Source organism: Rhineura floridana, chromosome 1, assembly GCF_030035675.1.
Source record: "Rhineura floridana isolate rRhiFlo1 chromosome 1, rRhiFlo1.hap2, whole genome shotgun sequence".
In the NCBI taxonomy this organism is placed as follows: Eukaryota; Metazoa; Chordata; class Lepidosauria; order Squamata; family Rhineuridae; genus Rhineura; species Rhineura floridana.
Window position 1 is genome coordinate 230,915,990 of NC_084480.1, and position 23,386 is coordinate 230,939,375.

At 41.4% G+C, this 23,386-nt stretch overlaps 1 protein-coding gene across 3 annotated transcripts in view; it reads right to left on the reverse strand.

The window, feature by feature from the left end:
• CCDC102B (coiled-coil domain containing 102B) overlaps positions 1 to 23,386 on the reverse strand; it is a 181,429-nt gene that overhangs the window by 43,751 nt on the left and 114,292 nt on the right. For all 3 annotated transcript variants that reach the window (XM_061593860.1, XM_061593589.1, XM_061593682.1), the window contains one exon: positions 2,941 to 3,111. In XM_061593860.1, the coding sequence (XP_061449844.1) occupies positions 2,941 to 3,111 (171 nt within the window). The remainder of the gene's footprint in view (positions 1 to 2,940; positions 3,112 to 23,386) is intronic.

Sequence of the window (23,386 nt, forward strand, 5' to 3'; positions counted from 1 at the left end):
TCCAGGGACAGAAGTTAAGCTAACTGGCCTGTAATTTCCGGGATCCCCTCTGGATCCCTTTTTGAAGATTGGCGTTACATTTGCCACTTTCCAGTCCTCAGGCACGGAGGAGGACCCGAGGGACAAGTTACATATTTTAGTTAGCAGATCAGCAATTTCACCTTTGAGTTCTTTGAGAACTCTCGGGTGGATGCCATCGGGGCCTGGTGATTTGTCAGTTTTTATATTGTCCATTAAGCTTAGAACTTCCTCTCTCGTTACCACTATTTGTCTCAGTTCCTCAGAATCCCTTCCTGCAAATGTTAGTTCAGGTTCAGGGATCTGCCCTATATCTTCCACTGTGAAGACAGATGCAAAGAATTCATTTAGCTTCTCTGCAATCTCCTTATCGTTCTTTAGTACACCTTTGACTCCCTTATCATCCAAGGGTCCAATTGTCTCCCTAGATGGTCTCCTGCTTTGAATGTATTTATAGAATTTTTTGTTGTTGGTTTTTATGTTCTTAGCAATGTGCTCCTCAAATTCTTTTTTAGCATCCCTTATTGTCTTCTTGCATTTCTTTTGCCAGAGTTTGTGTTCTTTTTTATTTTCTTCATTCGGACAAGGCTTCCATTTTCTGAAGGAAGACTTTTTGCCTCTAAGAGCTTCCTTGACTTTGCTCGTTAACCATGCTGGCATCTTCTTGGCCCTGGCGCTACCTTTTCTGATCTGCGGTATGCACTCCAGTTGAGCTTCTAATAGAGTGTTTTTAAACAACTTCCAAGCATTTTCTAGTGATGTGACCCTCTGGACTTTGTTTTTCAGCTTTCTTTTTACCAATCCCCTCATTTTTGTGAAGTTTCCTCTTTTGAAGGCAAATGTGACCGTGTTGGATTTTCTTGGCAATTGGCCAGTTACATGTATGTTTAATTTAATAGCACTTTGGTCACTGCTCCCAATCGGTTCAACAACACTTACATCTCGCACCAGGTCCTGGTCCCCACTGAGGATTAAGTCCAGGGTTGCCGTCCCTCTGGTCGGTTCCATGACCAACTGGTCTAGGGAATAGTCATTTAGAATATCTAGAAATTTTGCTTCTTTGTCATGACTGGAACACATATGCAGCCAGTCTATGTCTGGGTGTTGAAGTCACCCATTACTACCACATTTCCTAGTTTGGATGCTTCCTCAATTTCATATCTCATCTCAAGGTCTCCCTGAGCATTTTGATCAGGGGGACAATAGATCGTTCCCAGTATTAAATCCCTCTTGGGGCATGGTATCACCACCCACAACAATTCTGTGGAGTCCGCCTCTTTTGGGGTTTCCAGCTTGCTGGATTCAATGCCTTCTTTCATGTATAGAGCGACTCCGCCACCAATAGGTCCTTCCCTGTCCTTCCAATATAGTTTATATCCAGGGATAACCGTATCCCATTGGTTTTCTCCATTCCACCAGGTCTCGGTTATGCTCACTATATCAATGCTCTTCTCAAAGACCAAGCACTCCAGTTCTCCCATCTTGGTTCGGAGGCTCCTAGCATTAGCGTACAGGCATTTGTAAGCAGTGTCTCTCTTCAAGTGTCTTTGGCACTTGTGGTTTGGCCTGTGGTAATTTTGCCCTTCTGAATTTATATCCTGTGCCCCTGCTCTCACAATGCCTACTTCTAGGCCTACCCCTTTTAAAATTTCATCATTTCTTTGGTCTTTATCCCAGGGGGGAGGTTTACTCTGAACCAGACTTTCCTCAGCTCCTGTCGGGTTTCCCCCTCAGTCAGTTTAAAAGTGGCTCTGCCACCTTTTTAATTTTACGTGCCAGCAGTCTGGTTCCATTCTGGTTCAAGTGGAGCCCATCCCTTTTGTACAGGCCCGGCTTGTCCCAAAATGTTCCCCAGTGCCTAACAAATCCAAACCCTTCCACCCGACACCATTGTCTCATCCACGCATTGAGACTGCAAACCTGTGCCTGTCTGGCTGGTCCTGCACGTGGAACCGGTAGCATTTCAGAGAAAGTCACCTTGGAGGTCCTGGCTTTCAGCATCCTACCTAGCAACCTAAATTTTGCTTCCAGGACCTCACGGCTGCATTTCCCCATGTCGTTGGTGCCAACGTGCACCACAACCACTGACTCCTCCCCAGCACTGTCTACCAAACTATCTAAACAACGGGCGATATCCGCAACCTTCGCACCAGGAGGCAAAACACCTTGCGGTCTGCACACCCATTACACACCCCACTGTCTATGTTCCTAATGATCGAATCACCCACTACAAGGATCCCTGAACCCCCTGGAGATATATCCTCGGCACGACATCATGTGGATGCTGTGCAAACTTGCATCCCTGAACAGCACTAAGTCGATAATAAACTGCCATGTGGAAGTACCCTCTGCAATACAATCTTTGGTTTGTTCCCTCCATGATAAACTGCAGTTGACAGTTCTATTGCTTATCAGGATTTGACCTGTTCTAACAGAACAAATTAGCCTTGGAAATGTTTTGATATATATGCAACTACATTTCCCAATGCAATGAGCATCCACAGTGGCATCCATTTCCTCCCCCCTTGTCTGGGGGAGTCCCTGGAGCCCTGCCAAATGGGACCTTCAGTCAGGTAATTGCCCTATAGTGGAATATGGCAGGGAAGGCTCCCAGTAAGGTGACAGGGATTCTGATCCCTACGCCCTGGTGTGTGGAGCTGATGTCATTGCTTGTTGCCAAGAAATTAATTTCTGAAGAAGGCCTGAGTGTACCTATACTAGGAGAAAAGGGGGAAACACACACACACACACAGAGTGAGAGAGCAGGTGCAGGAGTGGAGGAGGGAAATAAAGACTGTCCAAGCATGGCCCATTTTTCTAGTAACACTGATAAAATATAAATGATTTGAAATGCATTTACCTGCATCGTCATTCATTTCCATACTTCACGAGTACCTGATAAATCAACTATAATCCAAGTACCTTGCTTTCTGCTTGTTTCAATTTTCTTCTTAGATCTTCAACTCGAATGCTCAGCTCCTTTGCTTCTGCCTTATGCTGTTCCACCCTCTTTCGTGTATGCATCAGTTCTGCCAGAATATCTTGGTCCTGCTTGTATAGCTCACCATCACTGTATTGCAGATCCATAAGATCCTTAAAACAAATCCAACAAAGATACTGATTAGGCCAACAAATATTTAAAATAAGTGGTAAATTAGAATCACTATGCATGTTATGGTTTCTGCACAAAGGCTGCTTTAAGAAATTTCATGTATCAGCTGTTACAGTATGGCAAAGCATACTTACAAAGCAGGATCACTATACTTCTACAAATAGGTTGCATGATAACAAAACACCTGATTCATCTCTATCTATCTATCTATCTATCTATCTATCTATCTATCTATCTATCTATCTATCTATCTATCTATCTATCTATCTATCTATCTATCTATCTGTCTGTCTGTCTGTCTGTCTGTCTGTCTGTCTGTCTGTCTGTCTGTCTGTCTGTCTGTCTGTCAGTTGTCACTGAAATGAATGTGAGATTACTCTGATTAGACAACCACAAGAGTGGCTGTATAATCAAGTCAGCATGGATTTTTTGCATTCTGTGAAGTTAAATTGAAAATACCCCCCTTGCCATTCTGATGCTTCCCATCAGCACATTTTGGACTTTTTTCTGTCAGAGTTCTCATAATCTGTTGAAATTCATTAAAAATCAGCCATGTTCAAAGAGTACCTGTAATCTTATTAGTGAGCTTGCCCACTAGGGTTGATGTCACCTGGTGCGGTAACTCATGGTGTCACCCCCATGGACCTCCTCCCGTATCAGACCATACAGAATCCTTAGTAATGTTTTTTGTACTAATGTTACTCGTAAATCATAATTCCCATATATCACTGAATGTAATGGCAATAGTAGTGACATAAACAACTAGCAAAATTAAAATTACACCTTTAAATTACAATATCATACGCACAGCTCAAATTCTTGCTCTTATTACTAATGGGAGTTAATTATCTTGCATATGCCCATAGTAAATTTTCAGATACTTTCAGACCCTCTGCAATTTCCAAGTGGTCTATGTAGAAGAAAGGTTTGGGAACCCCTGGAATAAGACACCTGCTTATGTCCCTATGCTGCTGTCTCCCCTCATTTAGGTGCCTGGGATGCATGCGTGTGGACACACCTCCTTACAATTATGGAAAGTGATTCTTAATATATGAAGTGGTCTCAATAGTGAGAAAAGTAAACAAGTGAATGGTGATCCAAATGTTTTTCATTCTCACGTTATGAAGCTAGCTGCCAGATGATGTATCACCTTCACTACGCATGCAGCGTAGACTGAAAAAACAGCACCCAAGCCACCATTCAATACGTGCACGTGTTCTTTCCAACATGAATCTACAGGTCTCAAAAAGTAATGTGTGACAAAGTCCTCAAACACCTTATAACATGCCTCAAACATGGTCTCTTGTTCTACCAGCACGCCTTCACACCATCACTTTGCCAAAACATAAGGATAGGTAAATTGCTTTTAGGAAGGTTCACAATTATGATTTCCTATTTATTTAATCTAAAAATATTTAAAATACATAAAAACAGCCAGGGGAAGATATTGGAGAAATATAAAATAAATACAAATAAAAAAGGGGGGGAGGTGAAGAGACCTTAAATGTGCTACTCACCATCTCTCAGCCTCCCCTCAGGATGAAAACAATGGGGAACCATGACCACCCCCAGGAAGAAGGGCACACTTAAAATGTAGAGGAAAAAATCATCTACAACCATAGTGTGAAATCAAATACTTATTGGGACACAGTATGAAGAAATATTTCTATAAACATGACTATCAAATATGTTTATGAATTACACAATCTTTAAATATATTTATAGTGCAATCCAATGTTTGTTTACTCAGAAGCAAGTCCCAATGTATTCAATGGGGCTTACTCAAACTGGGAAGTGTGCAGAGAACTACAGCCTCAAGTGATAAGAAACTTGTTCTTTCAACTTGTTCTTTTAAGTTGAGACCTTATCCAAGTCTGAGTCTGTGTTGCAATTGCTTTTTAATATGTTTTTAAGCCTTTTCTTTTTTAAAAAGAAATGTTTTTTAAAGCTTTTAAAAATATTTTCAAAGATGTTTTAATATATTTTAAAGTTGTTTTTGTGATGTTTTAAAGTGCTTTTAGTGCTTTTGTTTGCCGCCCTGGGCTCCTACTGGGAGGAAGGGTGGGATATAAATCAAATAATAAATAAATAAACTTCATTCACCCAACCCAAAATTCAGAATCATGCCTCTTTAGGCTGTTTTCCAACTGTTCATTCTTGCTTTATGGTTATTGGATTTTAAATGGCTTTATTTCTTGTTGTGAGCTGCCTTGGTTTCCAACCCTACCTCACAGGGTTGTTGGAAAGACTACACACACACACTGCAGATGTATAAATACATACAGCCCATATAATAGTTTATTGTCAAACCAGTTGGTCATTGCAGAAAAATCAGTATTAGCTTCAAAAAAAATCAGTATTCGTTTCCTACAGAATAAAAACTGCAATACCTAAGTAAGCCCTGCCTACTTGCTTTAAAATAGGACTGGAGGAGGGGGGGACAGAAAGACAACATAAACACAATTCTTTTTTACATTCACTCCAAAGTCCCATTGATTTTCAGCACATTCATATCCATGTCTACTCAAAAGTAAATCCTATTGAATTCAATGGGATTTACTCTGGACATATGGGATTAGCAATGCTTTTACCCCCACAAAAGCAAGTATTGGGAAGGTTTAGAAAAGACTGCCCAGGATCTGACTCCTACACACAAGAGGGGGAAAACCTGAAATATATATACTTACCCAATTTATGAGATTTTCAGATAAACGGGGGGGGACCACCATTTTCTGGCCTTGCAATGAGGTTTACTAGAGACTGCCACAGGTCAAACAAACACTTCACTGATTGGCTGCAATCCTGAATGGGTGGGGTTAAAGCTACAAAGTGCTATACAGTAGTTTAAAAAAAGATTTAACGGGTGGCCTGACATTTTTATGTATATCTCGAGAACCGAACCACCTAGAAACTTATTTTTTTAAAATTAAAGCTGAGAATCACCCCCCTCTGATGGTGTCACCTGGTGTGGTCCACACACCCCGCACCCCCTAGTGACGTCACTGGGGGGCGGCTGACGTTTTTATGTATATCTCGAGAACCGGACCACCTAGAAACTTAATTTTTTTTAAAATTAAAGCTGAGAGTCACCCCCCTCTGATGGTGTCACCTGATGCAGTCCGCACCCCCACACCCCCTAGTGACGCCACTGAGCTTGCTCCATACTCTGACCTTCGTCTTCTGCAGTTTAAATGTTTAAAAGTTTTAAAAAATGCCTGGCTGATTAATTTAAGAAATTTAGCATTGCACTCAATGCTCAGTAATAGCCAACTGTCAGTGTTCTAAAAGCCAGATTCACAGCTGCTTGGTTTGCCTAATCAGGTGACCACACACACACCAGACTTTGACTTCACTTGAGACAGTCATGGCTTCCCCCAAAGAATCCTGGGAAGTGGAGTTTGTGAAGGGTGCTGAGAGGAGACTCCTATCCCCTTGACAGACTCCAGTGGCCAGACTGGTTTAACAGTCAGCCGCTCTGATTGAAGCTCTGTGAGGGGAATAGAGAGTCTCCTAGCAACTCTGAGCACCCTTTACTAACCATACTTCCCAGGATTCTTTGGGAGAAGCCATGACTGTCTAAAGGTCTGGTGTGGATGTGGCCAGGGACAGCTTTGGTTTAAATTTGGGTGGGAGGCTACATGTGCCTGCTGTAGAATAAGAAGGTAATGAAAACCCTAAAAAAGAATGATACTGTTCACAATTTTTTCCTTTTGGAAAGGAAAGGGGCTTCCCCTTTGATCACTGCCCACCGACCCACCCAATCTCTCCTTCCCTTCCCCTCTCCCTTCCTCCCTCCTCCTCCCCTTCCTGCCCTCCTCCTCCCATCCATGCCCCTCCCACAGGTCAGTTTCACCTATCCTAAGCATGATTGCACAGGAGTAAATCCATGCAAATGATCAAACCTGCTCTCCCTCCAATCCCCTCCCTCTTGCCCCTTCCATCACCCTTCCTTCACCCTTCCCTTCCCTCCCAATCCCCTCTTTCCCCCTCCTTCCCCTCCCCTGATCCCTCCCCCTCCTGCTCCCTCATGGTCAATTTTACCTATCCTAGCACTACAACCTGGGAGACCAGGGTTCAAATCCCCACACAAGCATGGAGCACATTGAGTGACCTTGGGTCAGTCACTGCCTCTCAGCCTTAGTGGTAGCCTATGGTAAACCACCTCTGAATACCGTTTACCATGAAAAACCTATTCATAGGGTCACCATAAGTTGGAATCAACTTGAAGGAAGTAACTTTCATTTTTAAGCATGATTTCATGGGAGTAAATCCCATTGAACTCAATAAGCAGGCAAATGATCAAACCTGCTCTCCCCTCCTCCCTCCCATCACCTCCCTTTTGCCCCTTCCCTTCCCTTTCCTTCATCCCTCCCCCTCTCTTCCTCTTTTCCTCTACTCTTCCTTCTGCCTCCTCCTCCCCCATGGTGAGTTTTACCTATTCTAGCCAGGGTTGGCCCCAGGCATGCCGGGGCCCTTGTGCACTAGCCTGCCGTGGGCCCTTGCATCTGCATGTACACACGCCCCACCTACCTACCTGACAGACAGAGGAGTGGGGGGTTGGGCAGGTGAGGGGGTGGGATGGTGGCCAAGCGAGCAAGTGGGGAGTTGGCGAGCAAGCAGGGGGAGAGCGTGAGTGAGTGAGGAGGCAGGGGAGAGGGTGAGTGAGCAGGTGGAGGGAGGGTGAGCAGGTGAAGGGAGGGCAAGTGAGGGAGTGGGTGGGGTGGAAAGTGAGTGGGCAGGTGTGGAGGAGAGTGAACGAGCAGGTGGGGGCTGGCTGGCGAGCAGGCAGGAAGCTCCCTCCCTACGACCCACAGCAGAAGGGGAGCACTACTCCCCACCATAACAAGGGGCCCTCGGGCTAGCGGGCAGGTTGGCAAGCGAGCAAGCGAGTGGGCGGGGGGCAGGATGATGGGCAAGCGAGGGGGTGAACAGTGTGCAAACAAGCAAGTGGCACAGCGGTTGAGCGAGTGGGTGGGGGAGGGTGAGCAAGGGAGCTGGCAGGCATGGGGGAGAGTAAGCTAGCAGGTGGTTGGGCATGGGCGGGCTGGCAAGGGGCAGGCAGCTCCCACCCTGCAATCCACAGCAGGGAGCCTGCCACAGAAGGGGAGCACTACTCCACCACCATAACAAGGGGCCCTTCAGGGGGCCCTGTGGGCCATGGGGCACTCGGCCAGGGCTCCATCTGACTTTGCTTTGGAGCCATCCTTGATTCTAGCCATGATTGCATGGGGGTAAATCCCAATGAACTCAATAAGCATGCAAATGATTTTTTTTCAATTAATTTTTATTCTAATTTTCAAAACCAAAATAATACAAAAAGAAAACAACACAAATCAATAACTAATACAATACAAAAAAAATACATATATATAAAAATATTGACTTCTGATTTGTCATAGTTCAGCTATAAATCTATAATATATAACAAACCTATCTCTTAATAGATTATAAAATCACCTTCCTCCAGCGGTTATCTTAGTTGGTTTCAAATCTCATTAACATCATATCATTTTAATCTTCCACAAAAAGTCAAAGAGAAGTTTCCAATCCTTGAGATATATATCAATCAATTTTTTTTCTAAATAAACATGCCAATTAATCCAGCTCATCAAATCTACTAAATCCAGTAATTTCAAAACACTATAATTCAACTATAAATCTATAATATATAAGAGACCTATCTCTTAATAGATTATAAAATCACCTTCCTCCAGCAGTTATCTTAGTTGGTTTCAAATCTCATTAACATCATATCATTTTAATCTTCCACAAAAAGTCAAAGAGAAGTTTCCAATCCTTGAGATATATGTCAATCAATTTTTTTTTCTAAATAAACATGTCAATTAATCCAACTCATCAAATCTACTGAGTCCAGTAGTTTCAAATCGCTCTTCCGTCATTATCCATATTGGGTCCATCTTCCATCTTTACGCACCCAAAAATCTTGCTGTCATAGTCATATAATAACAGTCTGATAGGAATTTCCTCCATCACAGATATTTTCTTACCATCAAATCCAAACGTAACACTGAAGTATTGTTTCAAAGCCGCATCTCTGCTCCTCTTTTCCACATGATACACTAGTACATTTCTTGAAGGTTTTTCCATTGACACAAAACAGGGATTAATTCTATTAACTTTCTCCATTTCAAGTTCCATCAAATCCTTCCAGTCCAGGAATTTTTTTGAACCGATAATATCTTTATCTCCAATCTCTTCAATTCCTTCAGAGACAGCGCTGTATTCCAAACTGTAATATTTATCTCCAGGATCCGTCACAACCAGGAAATCCAAATCTTTTTTCATGTCCATATTTAAGCCAATCTCCATAGATTGAACCTTGCCTTTAATTTCTCTTTCATCCTTTTTTTGTTTTCCAGATCTATCTTTATTCTCCTTTCTCATAGAATCCTGAGTTTCTTTCAGCTCCTGTCTCATTTCATGAAATTCAGTTCTCCACGCTTATCTATTATTTCTCAGTTCTTGTTTTATTGAGTTAATCCCATCCATTATTTTCTGAAGCATGTCTAGAAATAAAGTCCCTTCTTGTACATCCATGATCTTCTTAATTGCCATTCTTAAAACCAAAAGAACAAAACTCCTTCAATTTTCAATGTCCCAAGCAAAGAGCAGTTTATTTCTTTATCCAGTTACAAAGGAGTTAATCTTTCCAACCAACTAACGTCACACGCTAGACAGTCCTTATCTCTTAAATGTCCAGAAGTGCAAAAACAGCTTTTAGTTCACAGTGTTCAAATAACTAGTAGCAGAGAGAATGAGCAGATTCGTCAACAACAACAAAAAAGTAGATCAGAAAAAATAGTCCCTTATATATATTACACAAAAGTCTTGTAAATCAAAAAGATTTCTTATCTCTCCCAATCAGAAAGCTGTCAGCTTTTTGCAATAATAATAAAAAAAAGATAAGCTATTTATATTTTCTTCCCTCTTAGTTCCGTAAATAAAGAAGGAAAGTCTTACCTCATCTAGGTTATCTTAATTGCTGTTACTTTGACAAATCTCTTTAGCTATACAGATAAGAAAATGATAAATGTAGACAGCAGGTTTGCCTGCTAGTCCATTAAAAAAAAACGGGTCACTTATCCAGCTGAGCTAGCATAAAATCCTCGCTCTGTCTGAACTGCTGGAAGACAGACAATTCTGACGAATTCCAGGCTCCAACAATCAAAACAAAACTATGTGGCAGATCTCACGCTTCTTCCTTATCCGGAAGAAATCATCCCCAGTCAGAAAAACCCTTCTGACTGAATTTAAAACTGGATAAGTTTCATCCAAGACGGGAGCCCGTCTCAGAGGCAGCACAGGCGGAGGGATCCTCCTGGGAAGTCCAATAAGCATGCAAATGATTGAACCTGTGTTTCCCCTTTCCCCTTCCTCTCCTTCCCTCTTCCTTGTTCCTCCTCCCCTGCCCACTCCAGAACTCCCTCCCCATGGTCAGTTTTACCCATCCTAAGAATGATTGCACTGGAGTAAATCCCACTGCACTGAATAAGCATGCAAATGATCAAACCTCCCCTCCCCCTCCTCCCCTCCCCCTATCCTAAGCGTGATTGCAGGGGAGTAAATCCCACTGAATTCAATAAACGCAAATGATCAATCCATTCTCAGCAACCTTGCATAGGATCTAATTTCTTACCTCCCGGATTAAATAGCAGAGAAATTCACTAATAGGCAAAAAAACCCTTGCAGTTTAAGAATGTACCAATAGCCAACAAGATATTTCTATCAAACTTTAAAAAGCAGGGAAATTGGGCAACTATAGTGAATGCAGCAGGGGAGCAGGAGACCTGACCTCTTCTCTGAGATATTGTACTACCCTACAAATTTGTCAAAATGCAAACACCATTTGGGTTGGTCTTTCACAGCCCAATCCACTTCCTGTGTAGCTTGGAAGAATTTGGTAACATGTGCCTCTGAGCATATGGTGAGTGGTGGCAACACCTGCAATCAGCCCAAAGAATAGAAACAAGACCTGTGCTGTGCTGATCTTGTTTTAGAAGGGAAGAAGCAACAATATTAAAACAGTTGATATAGTTCAGATAGTCACTATGTTTAATTTACTTTGCAATTTTAGTGAAGTTTCCTATAGTAAATCATTTTCTTTTGCTTCTCTTTCTGTGAATATGCGAAGTACAGCAACATTTTGCAACACTAAAAAAAAGGTCCAAAAACAATTGTGGAATAATGGCACTGACTATTCTGCAGAACAGTTTCCAATGGAGATAAGGAGTGTCTCAGTTACCAAAATTCTAGGTGTGCTGTATGTTTTTAATTGACCATGCCCACCTTTCCTTAAGTGGAGTAGTTTAAGCATGGCAGACTGAAAACATGCATCTTGGGCAGGCCAAGTTTGTTTTATCAACAGCTAGAGTCATTGCTTAAGTAGCAAGATATTGTAATTGGTCTGATTTTACATCAAACTGCAGTTTCAGATTCAACTGTTAATGCACCCAACATAGAAATGAGTATAACCTCCAGTATGAAACACAAAAGGCTGTCTTCACCATCATATGACATTGACCAATCAAAATGCTTTGAAATTAATAAAAATAAATCTGACACAGATATTTAGGATGAATAATGAGATAAATATAATTTTCTAGGTTAGATTCTCTGGAGAAACATTAGTAACACAAAAAAGAAGCAAAATAAGAAGAGCACCAACAAACATACAAAAATGTAATTCTCCGTCTTTGGAGATGGCAGGTGTTGCCACCACTCACCATATGCTCAGAGGCACATGTCAGCAAATTCTTCCAAGTTCCACAGGAAGTGGATTGGACTGTGAAAGACCAACCCAAATGGTGTTTGCATTTTGACCAATTTGTAGGGCAGTCCAATATCTCAGAGAGGAGTTCAGTTCTCTTGCTCTCTTGGTGCATTCACTATAGCTGCCCGTCTTCCCTGCTTTTTAAAGTTTGATAGATATATCTGTTGGCTATTAAAGTGTTGGACTACAACCTGGGAGTCCAGGGTTTGAATCCCCACATAGCCATGAAGCTCACTGAGTGATCATGGGACAGTCACTGTCTCTCAGCCTCAGAGGAAGGCAATGGTAAACCCCCTCTGAATACTGCTTACTATGAAAACCCTATTCATATCATTGCCATAAATCAGAATCGACTTGAAGGCAGTCCATTGCCATTTTGCAAAGGTACATTCTTAAACCGCAAGGTTTTTTGCCTAGCGGTGAATGTTTTGTCTGGTCTATTCTGAAGGAACCCCCAATACTTTTTATAAGAAGACTAGCAACCTATTTCAGGAGAGGTATACAAATGATGAACTGTGTGGAACTCCTATTTAGGGATTGCTTTCCAAAGCATGATTGTAAAACACTAGTGCAAAGAAAAATATTGAGGTAGTTTATAATGGTATTGTAATGACTCTGACGCTGGGAAAGAAATCGTCTCCATTGGTGTCTAGCCTTTTCTGCTGTAGCTGTAGGGAAATGTCAGGGTCGTCTATGATAATGTCAAGAGTACAGCTGTGGAAAATTAAATGACATTTTAATCAAGATACACCAGAGCTGTTACAGTTACACTGAAGAATCTGTCCACACATGTATTAGAGCCTCTGCAGTTCTCATTTCAACCCAATATTAAAATAAAGTTCCTCTGCTTCTGGAACATTTTAGTAAATGAAAATCTGTGCACACACCTGCTTTCTCTAGCCAACTTCTCATTTAAGTCAAGTATGCATTTTCATGACTCATTGAGCCTTCTCCTCAATATTAATGCAATAATAATTTCATCATAAATTGCAAAGGGGCACATACCAAAACAGTGGAACAGCTACTTCAAGGATAACCAAACTAAGAAGTTTTATTCTTGATAGTACTAACTTATGAATCATCTTTTGATCATGAGCAAATTATTGTGCACCCCCATTATTTGTAAGAGTTCTTAGTGGGATTACTTTGAAAAAGGATAAGTGCATTGCATAGAAGAATAGCAACCATAAGGAATGGGAGGGAGCACTGGTTATCATTGGAGAACCAGCTTACAAGCTCAGGACAAGAACTCACATACATGCAGTTAAAAGATTGGGACTGAGGGGCAAATGAGACATTCTTAACTTATTTCAATAGTTATAGACCACATTTTCCATAAAAATACAACAAGGCAGTATACTACATACAAAGTTCCAGTAACTTTGAGAAAATATCAATAAAAGCTGGTTGGAAAAGATAGATTCATTATGGGCAAATGCCTATAAGTGTGTATGTGTGCTTATGTATGTGCATTGCAGAGGAGAGAGTATTTAAAGCACAGCATGGATAGAACAGGGAGAAAGCCAACGATAAACAAAAGCCAGGGAGAAAACAGCTAACTAGGGATGGATGGATAAGGCTCAACTAGGTCTGCGCAGATTTTGCACTTGACTGATATTGTGGTCTAGTCTCATTAGCACCCCCCACCACACACTGTATTGCTGCTTCTTCCTTGTTTGTCATTCACATGATGCATGTCTCAGCTTCTAGTAATACCACCACTTTTGCCCTTTCTTCTGTGATTTCTCAGAGCATTTCTATGATGACTTCTTTTTTGCTTATTGCATTGCTCTTGTCCTGTGGATTTCAATATGAACCAGCTATACATTTTTGATCTGGCAGAACAGTTGGGATTTTTTTTGTTATGCTTTTTATTGTTATCCTTTTTCTTATGCTTTTTATCTACATCTCTGCAGCTGTGCTTTGTTTGAAAGCCCTTTCCCCCAAAAGGGCAGGGGAGAGGAGGAATTAGTGTGATTTTGGTGTTTGCTATCTACACATTCTTCTCCCAGAAGCACATATCCCGTACCCCAGGCAACCCTGTCTAATTCAGGCCCTCATTAAGCATAAGCCCAAAAGGATGGATCCTTGAAAATGGTGGTGGTTGAGGAAGAAGCCCAGCCCCCCTCCAGTGACCCATGGGGTGACAGAGCCATGGAGCAGTGGAGATTCCCCTCTCAGTTGTTTAACTCTCCCAATGTCATGGCTGTTGGATTCAGACTCAGACTCACTGGTGTATTTTTCTCTGTTATATTTAATGTGAAATCTCAGCTTAGAGCATTTCATAGATCAGGTTACTAATTACATAGACCTCTGCATCTCTACACAGCATTACTAGCATCGCTGTTCAAGCTAAGCCATTGTCGCAGCAATTAGACATGCCCCTTACAACCCCTTAAATAGGCTTGGGATGGGCATTCTACTTGCATGGTGAAGGTTTCTCTGAATGGGGCTGGGCTAGCAATCTGGCTTCTATGACTCTTATGAATGGGTTGAAAAACTATCACCATCTGTCAGCACCTGTGTATCTGCCTGCACGAACTTGGTGATGATAGTACTACATTGATATCCTCCTTGGACACTGCCTCTGGTTGAGCCTCTGATCCCTTCTCCACTAGAGGAGGTGTGAGTGGTGGTGGTTTGGACAACATGGGAGGGCTGCAGGAAGGAAAAAGGGCTGGCTCATTGTCAGATATTGTTTCTTCAGCTGTATCTGAAACTACAGGGGCAGGCCTGTCACTGTCAAAAGTGCTGAAGACGTCTCCTGCATCATCCCTCTCCTGCTGCCCCCTCCCGGGCCCCTCCCCAGGATCCCAGACTTCCTCCTCCTCATTATCACTCCACGAATGCTCCACAGGGCCCATGACTCCCAAGTTAGAGGGAGAGGAATCTTGCCATTAACTTGCATTGGGGAAAAATAGGGTACATAGCTGAAAATACTATTTGGGGGAGAAGCCCGCCTTCCCCAGGGACCCTTGGGGTAAAAGCGTTCTTGCTGGGGTCTAAGATCCCCCCTGGCATTTCTTGGGATCCAGCCTCTTCATTTCCCCTATGCAAGTTAATAAGAGGCCTGCAAAGCTTTTAATCTCACTGCAGAAGTTTTGTTTATAATGTTACTAAAGTTGGACCTTAGGTGCCTGGCTGTGGGTGCAGTGGACACTTTTAGTGATCAACATTTCATAAACACTGATGCTGATCTGAAGACTTCATCGAGCTATTCAGTGTACAAATACCATTGCACTTGGCTGCAGCAGGTGAGGCAGCAACAAAGTAAAAGAGTGAAAGCTGCTATTTACTCAAAAATACTGCTTTACTCCAAAACACATGAATAACAAGAGACAGAGGACAAATAATCCAATATATTTGCTTTGCATTATGCTCTACAGTCTGGTAAACCCGCTTCCCCATGTAGAGCAATCCTGTGATCACAGCCACATAGAAGTTAATATATAAGCTGATGGAACCATAGCTCCTTGATAATAGTTTACATGAGAAGATGGGGATTTTTTTGCATTATGATTGATAGCTGAAAGCATGGTACTTCCTGTACATGGATGCAGCCACACTGCTGCTACTATTACTATGCATGTGAATAAAAGTGCATTCACGTCATAGGAAATTATCAAAACTTTGTATATGAGACAATATTCCTCCTCCAAGCAACTGAAAAGTTCATATAAAACTTACCGTCAAGCAGAACAAACAGCTGTACAGGAGGAGATTTAATAAATGGATGTGGAATGTGTTTGCATTTGGTATGAAATATCTTAAAATACTCTTTAATTTTTGCTTTCAAAAGGGGAAAAAACACCATGACGTCTTGAGTAGTATCCACTACAATGCTACAATTGCTGCAACTCCCTCCATAGTTACAATCAGTGTTAATTGTGCTGTTTTTACAAAGGCAACACACAGTCGGAAGACAAATAATGCTCTGCAGCTCAATAAAGGCAATGGAATGACTCTGCTTCTATAACTGGAAACTGTTTGATTACTTCATGCTGCTAAGCCTTGTTACACTCCAGCTGTGTTTAATAGGGGGCACTCACAAGAACAGTTATTCTTGCATGGAAACAAGTTGACTTGAGTACAGTATGTATTGACACTATAATCCAATCTATTTCTTTGGAGAGGAAATGAGCTCAAGTCATCAACTTCTGCCCCATTTCCCCCCCTACTGAAAACATGTAAACAGGAAGGCTCAGTGGACGAGCTGCTGGTTATGAGGAGCCATTGGAGTTTTCTGCAGCCCCAGCCTAACTGATTAAAGACAAGGCTGTTGCCTGCAGCCAAGAGTACTGGAATGTATGCAGACTGGCATTCAACTGACATTTGACATATAAAGCAAAATAGCCAAATATGTATTTTGCTGCAGATACGAGAGAGTACTCACCAGGTACTTCATCAGAGAAAAACATCATATAGATTCATATAATGAATACATTTTAATTCCTCAACAAGAGAACACGATAAGCTTTCCATAAAATATTGATCTGATAAGGAATATCTTTAAAATATAAGTATAATAGGGGAGTGCATTGGCTCTGTTTGTACCTCTGTATTACAAGGCACATTGGGGCAATTTGGGGAAGGTTCTCATGCTTCTGAGTTTGATCAAGCCATTAAGAAGGCATCCCGGATCAAATCATGGATTCCTGAAGCTTCTCAGTTTCTATGTGGTCTTGGCTGTGCAAAAACACACACAACCTTTTTCTTTTATTTTCCCTTCTGAGAAACAAAACCAAGCTGACTGGGGGAATGCCAAAGGTTGAGAGGAGAAGGGTGGAGAGGTGGGGCAATGTTTCATTTCAATGGACAGTTCTAGCTCAGGTCTAGCTTTTAATTACAGAGAATTATTTCCCTAGAGCACAGTAATTTGAGGGAGGGATTAAAAATTATGCCTGTTTTTTCACATGGCTGTATGGCTTCTCCTAATCAAGTACGTAGAGAGAGATCTCCATTATATCTCCCAAAATCTGTGGAGGAACAGAAGCCAACCCCCACTAACAACCTTTGAGGTAAAAGGTCCTTGCTCAGTGATGCCATTTTTCTCACTCAAGTCTATCCTGGGATAATGTGCCTTTTCGCATGAACCTCTCCTATGACTCCTATTGTACATACCCCAACAAGGTAAAGTCTGCCTTTGTGGGAGAACCACTGCAGATATCTCCCAGAAGAGGTGACCATGCCTACAACTTGCATATGATTCTGGCCGAAAATGAAAAAGCTTTTGACTTTTCCTTAGTTCAAAAAAAATCAAAGTTTAAAGGTACCTTTCACGAAAACTGCTGACTATATGTGCCTACAGTTTGATAGGCTTAATCCACTCTGGAGGGACTGCTAAACTGCCAAATTTCATCCACTTCTGTGAAAATGGAAATGGACTGCCTTCAAGTTGATTCTGACTTATGGAGACCCTACGAATAAGGTTTTCATGGTAAGAGGTATTCGAAGGGGGTTTACCATTGCTTTCCTCTGAAGCTGAGAGGCAGTGACTGGCCCAAGGTCGCCCAGTGAGCTTCATGGCTGTGTGGGGATTCGAATCCTGGTCTCCCAGGTTGTAGTCCAACACCTTAACCACTATACCACACTGTGAAAAGGGGAAAAAAGCTGTAGCCATTTTTACATTTCCTATTATAGTGAATGAGGAAAAAAAGTTTCATTTTTAACAGATCTAATTTGGTCCTGAAAAACGAGTTGAATTGGAAAGACCTAGAGTGGCTCCAAAACAGATTGGGTTGCTTACCAAAGCTACAGATGCAAATGCAAGTCTAATCTTGTAGCTTGTACACAACAATAAAATATTACATCCTGTAGCTGTATTTCCCAGAAGAGACTATTGTACAATATTTTATGCACTTTCCTTCTCTCTAAGTAAACAGGAGGTCAGGCTATATGCAATCTGGACCAACTCTATGCCAGCACCTCGTTTCTTCCTTTTCTTGCTCTGCTCCATGGTTCTTGTTTTCCCAGTGCCAGAGGTGCCACCGCTTATGCTTGCAGAGAGGAGGCTTTGCATAGATGGCTGATAGATGTTCTTTCCAGTGACAGCAGTACCTATGGTGAATATCTTATCCATCTAGAGTAAAAGTAGGGAGCCTTAGGTGCAGAGGTCACAAGTGACCCTCCAGACATCTTTATCTGGCCCATAGGACACTCCTCATCTGTGTGCCTTCCTTAAAGGCTTTGCTTGACTGGAATATGTCCTTGAACTGTGATAATGCCTTTTGCTTGCCTGGATGGAACATGGAGTGGTAGGGGTGTATGTGTTAAAACCTCTGATGGAGTGACATCTGTTGACCTGCCCACTTTTGCCTATGGCTCAGCCCATCACAAGCATGTGGCCATCAGAAAGTTACCCATGAAGGATGTGGCCCTCAGGCGGAAGAGGGTTCCCCACCTTGATGTAAAGGATGCGAGGGAACTAATGATTTCAGTGTTTTACCCCCAAATGTTTTGTCTTCTGGAAAACATTGCATTGTTTTGTAGTTCTTGCACATGATATAGGGTAGTATATTTCATGGGTTTTTAAGAAGTATTTTGACACCTTGAAGTCTTATGCAGGACTTTAAGTGCACATTGTATCTTGGTCTTTTTAAACAATCTATTATTGTCTACAGTGTTATTATCTCAATGTGTATGATGCTTGAGTATTATTTAGTTTGATAGATTGATTTAAACAATGACTTAACCATACTTCCCCAAGAGGATTCCATGGTGGTGTACAAAAGTATGAATACAACTATTCACATAACATTATAGTTATACAATATAAAATAAATACAATATAAAGATCAAGAAATAAGCATAGCAATATACAGCAATATGCAATTCTGGCCTGCTTGCATTGGCTGCCTGTATGTTTCCGAGCTCGATTCAAGGTGCTGGTTTTAACCTATAAAGCCTTACATGGCTTGGGACCACAATACCTGATGGAACGCCTCTCCCAACACGAACCCACCTGTACACTATGCTCAACATCAAAGGTCCTCCTCTGGGTGCCTACTCCAAGGGAAGCTGGGAGTCTGGCAACAAGGGAGAGGGCCTTCTCAGTGGTGCTCCCCAAATTATGGAATGATTTTCTTGATGAGGTGCGCCTGGCACCAATATTGTTGTCATTTTGGCGCCAGGTCAAGACTTTCCTCTTCTCCCAGGCACATTAGCAGTTGTTTTTAAATTGCTTTTAAAAAATGTGTTTTTAAAATTTGTATATTTGTTTTTAATGTTTTAATTGTTGTAAACCTTCCAGAGAGCTTTGGCTATGGGACGGTATATAAATGCAATAAATAATAACAACAATAACAACAACAACAATAATAATAGGTAGACTGTAAACATAAATCTAAAGAGAAAAGTAACACAATATTCTAACTCTAATATTTTCACTAGATTTATGACTAACCTTAGGAGGACTTTAGGTTAGTTATCAAATCTCCCCTCCCCTCCAAAAGTTTCCTGTTTGTTTTGTAAACACCTGAATTTGATAGAAATTGTTTTTTTCCCCTCTGGGACATCATAAAATAAATATTTGAAATGCCCTGTTACACCATGAAATTTAAAACAAATACTATATAACTGCTGCTCTTTTCTTCAGTACTTAATGAAGAATAGTTCAATTGATACTCAATTCAACAGTTACCCATAATGCACGCAAATTACAAAGATAAAAGTAGCACAAATGGTCAGTGGAACATTTACATAGGTGCATCTGCCTGAAACCTTAGGGGTAGGGGGAGAAGATGCAGGTGGGCATGGCCTTTAATAATTGGTAGAAAAGGGAAATTGCAAGATTCAACTTACAAAGGGTTGTACCTGTCAACATTTCCTCTTCTACACAACTATTAAGTGTGCAGAAGCTTCATCCTCCCCTGTGTCTAGTTAACTTGGCTGGTGAAATATCATAGTGACATTACACTGACATACAGGTTGTTTACACACAATCCTAAGCATTTCTTTATTGGAACAGCTTACATGTGCTGTAGACAATTTTTAAAAACCCTTTTAGGTAAGTGAACTGTCATGTGATTCTATTACTATCCTAATAAAACTGTTACTACATTCTGAAAAGTATTACAATTACCATTTCAAAGAGAATTGTAAAGGAACAATTATGCTTTCAACATGGTTCTTTTTAATGGTTTCATTTCAACTACCCTGTGACAGTTAAACCTATTTACAGTATGAGAACACTTTGTTTTAACTTCTGAATATTGCCAAAGTATACCACAAAGTGTACCACGATATACTTGAGTTGCATTCCAAAGGAACAGCCTTTCTTAAAGTTATGCATGCATACATTTACACAGTTGACTGTCAACTGAAGAGGTCCATTTGAACTGATCTCATTAACATATGGAAGACCTTAATGTGAAATTACCTTCCTTTGACATACAATAGGGTAAAAACAACTAAGAGAATTAGCTGGACATATTTACAATCAATATGTACTAGAAATCATGCTAAAGTTACAAATCATTTTTAATATAATTAGGGTGCAACACAACTCCCCCTCCTGCTGTCAGGGCTTCAGAGCAGCAGGGCCACTGCCGAATCAACTGCCCTGCCACTCAGGCTGGCTGAGGTGGAAGGTGGGGTCATTAAGATGGCTGCACTAGCCTGGAGCTGGTGCAGTGATCAGGTCCAGATTGGGTCACTGTGACAGCAGTGAGACCAGCTTAAGATCCAAAGCCAACTTAGTCCCTCTCTGTCTCCATAATGGCAAGGCCTTTTGCTGGCTATTGGCTGGGGGGATCCCACCAGTGGCCCTCCCACTTGCGGACATGTTCAGCAGCTGGTGGAAGGTTGGCTTAACTGGAAGAGCTGGACAGACGGACACCTCTGTTCATTCCAGCCCAGTGAAAGGTGTGTGTGCGTGGAGGGTTTGGATTGCTTTTGCCCAATATATTATTTAATTATTATATAAAAATAATATCCTGCTTTGATAATAAACATGTGTTACACAAGATGGCTTACACCAATTAAAATCAGAACATAAAATATATATCATCAATATGAAATCACAATACAACCACCAGAAATTAAAAGCATGACAAGGATAGACACATTTAGTTTCCCACTAAAACCACTTCAGCTCGACAAATCCAAAACCTACCAGAATAAACAAATCTTGACCAGCCAGCAAAAGCCATTGAAAGATGGACCCATCTGAACCTTGTGTGCAAGATGCCCTATTTGAACTGGTGTGGTGGTTGTGTTCACACATCTTAAATCACTTTTGTGAATCTCCAAGTTAATTTATATCTAAATTGTTATTAGGTATCCTTTTATATGTTCCCCAGATGTAATTGGAACCTTTTATATATTTTATGTTGGATCCCAGATGTTCTCACATATTTAGTTGTGACCAGCTCACATGCTGCTGGGAGAATGTTGCAATAACCCAACTCTCCTTATGGTTTGTGATCTGATATTGAACCAGACACCCTTCAAATAAGGACTCCTTTTGAAGGGAGAATGATACTCTGACAGTCCTTCAACTAGAGGAAGTCCTCTGTAAAATAGGACAAAGGGATACCCTAGTTCAGGAGTGAGCAGAAGATATATTGGAATCTTCTGCTAGGTTAATTAGTGATCTGAAGTAGATCAGCAAGAATTCTGACTCCAAACTCTTTAACACTAGCAATAAAATGCCTCCCCTTACCTCCAAATTAGGTTTCTGGGATGAAGGAAATGGAGGGGAGGAAAGAACAGGAATGATTTTTGTGCATCAGGAGTAGTGGCAGTTGATAACTCCATGTGGACAGCTCCTTGAAAGTTTGAATTAAAACCTAGAGTAGATTCCACAGCCCCACTGACATAGAACCACCAGCCACCACTGGTCAGGACTGCAAGTTTAGTTCTGGGACAAATTTCTGACCTAATGTGCAGGGGATTCCCCACCCTAATGTGGAAACTTCTAATTTCAAAAGAGATGAAAAATAGAGATCTCCTACCTTATTCACTTTAGAATATTACTTGAAAGCAGCTGCCTTCATACAGTTTATTCCTGAAGAATTATGCCCATTAATCCTCTTTATGAGGACCTCTAGGGTTCTTGTAATTTTTGCTATAGAAGTCATGTAATTTGTGACTGACAATCTCTAACTCTAGGATGTCTGGCAGACACTACTGCTCAGGAAGGTATCTGAACATGACTCACAGGCCAGTGCTATGCTCTGCGCTTAGGAATCTAAGCACTGACAGAAGAGACACCCTCTTCCCTTCTTCTGAAGCTGAGAGCCAGAAAAAATAGTCCTGTGCTGCAACAGAACTCTAGCACAGGAGAGGTCCCCCCTGGATAGAGAGGAGGGAAGCCACTATCCCACTGCTGTTCCAAGACATTTTGGTTGATATTCAGTGCCAGTCGTTCTCAGGATAGACCCACTGAAGTTAATAGATGTGACTAACTTAAGTACATTAATTTCACTGGGTCTACTCTGAGTAGGATTTATTTTTTTATTTTTATTTATTTATTAGATTTATGTCCCTCCCTTCCTCCTCGCTTCCTGAAGCAAAATCTAAGTTACCCTCCCTCCCAGTTTAGGGTCTTGCTGTTCCATGCAGACACAAATTCTTGCCTTCACATCTCCCCATTGTGTCACCTGAAAGAGGTTGCTTCATCCTACACTGTTAAAAAATACCAAACAGACAATACTCTCTGTCCTCTTAACAATGGTGCAGCCTTTTACCAGATAGGAACTGCTACAAGAGATTTCATGTTTAGAAGTGCTCTTCATCCCCCCCCCATCACAGTAATATAGCATTCCAGACTTGGGCTGCAATCCTAAACACACTTACTAGGGCAGGTGTTGGGAAATTTTGGTCCACCAGATGTTGCTGAACTATAAGTCCCATCAGCCCCAGCAAGCATGGCCAAAGGCTAGGAATGATGGGAACTGTAGTTCAGCAACATCTGGAGGGCCATATGTTCCCTACTTCTGTACTTGGGAGTAAACTCCATTGACCACAGTGGGACATTAACATGCATAGGATTTACTGTAGTGATCTTATATTTTATAAGCTAGTTTATATGTGTCTTAAGACTGGACTAACATGTACTTTAACCTTTTGGGATGACTAACAGTAAGGGTGTGTCTGACTATCCCAAGCTAAGTAAACAAGGATTTGTTGCACAAGGCCTCTAGATCAACTTTATCCTGTGCAACCTGAATTTGCTGGTATGTAATTGAATCTCACCTGAAAATAGTGACAGCCTAAAAGCAGCTATACATAAATTATCTCTTATATTCTAGTCTTCCTACAATTGTTTTAATAGGAACATATGAGGCTACCTTATACTGAAACAGTCCATTGGTCCATCTAGCTCAGTTGCAGCAATATAGTAGTGTCTGCATTAGTGATGGGCTCCATATCTGCAGTAATCGGAGTTGCCATCGGATTAATTATTAATTCTGATGTAATTTATCTGTGCGGATAAAATGAAATCACAACTCTCCATGCCTGGT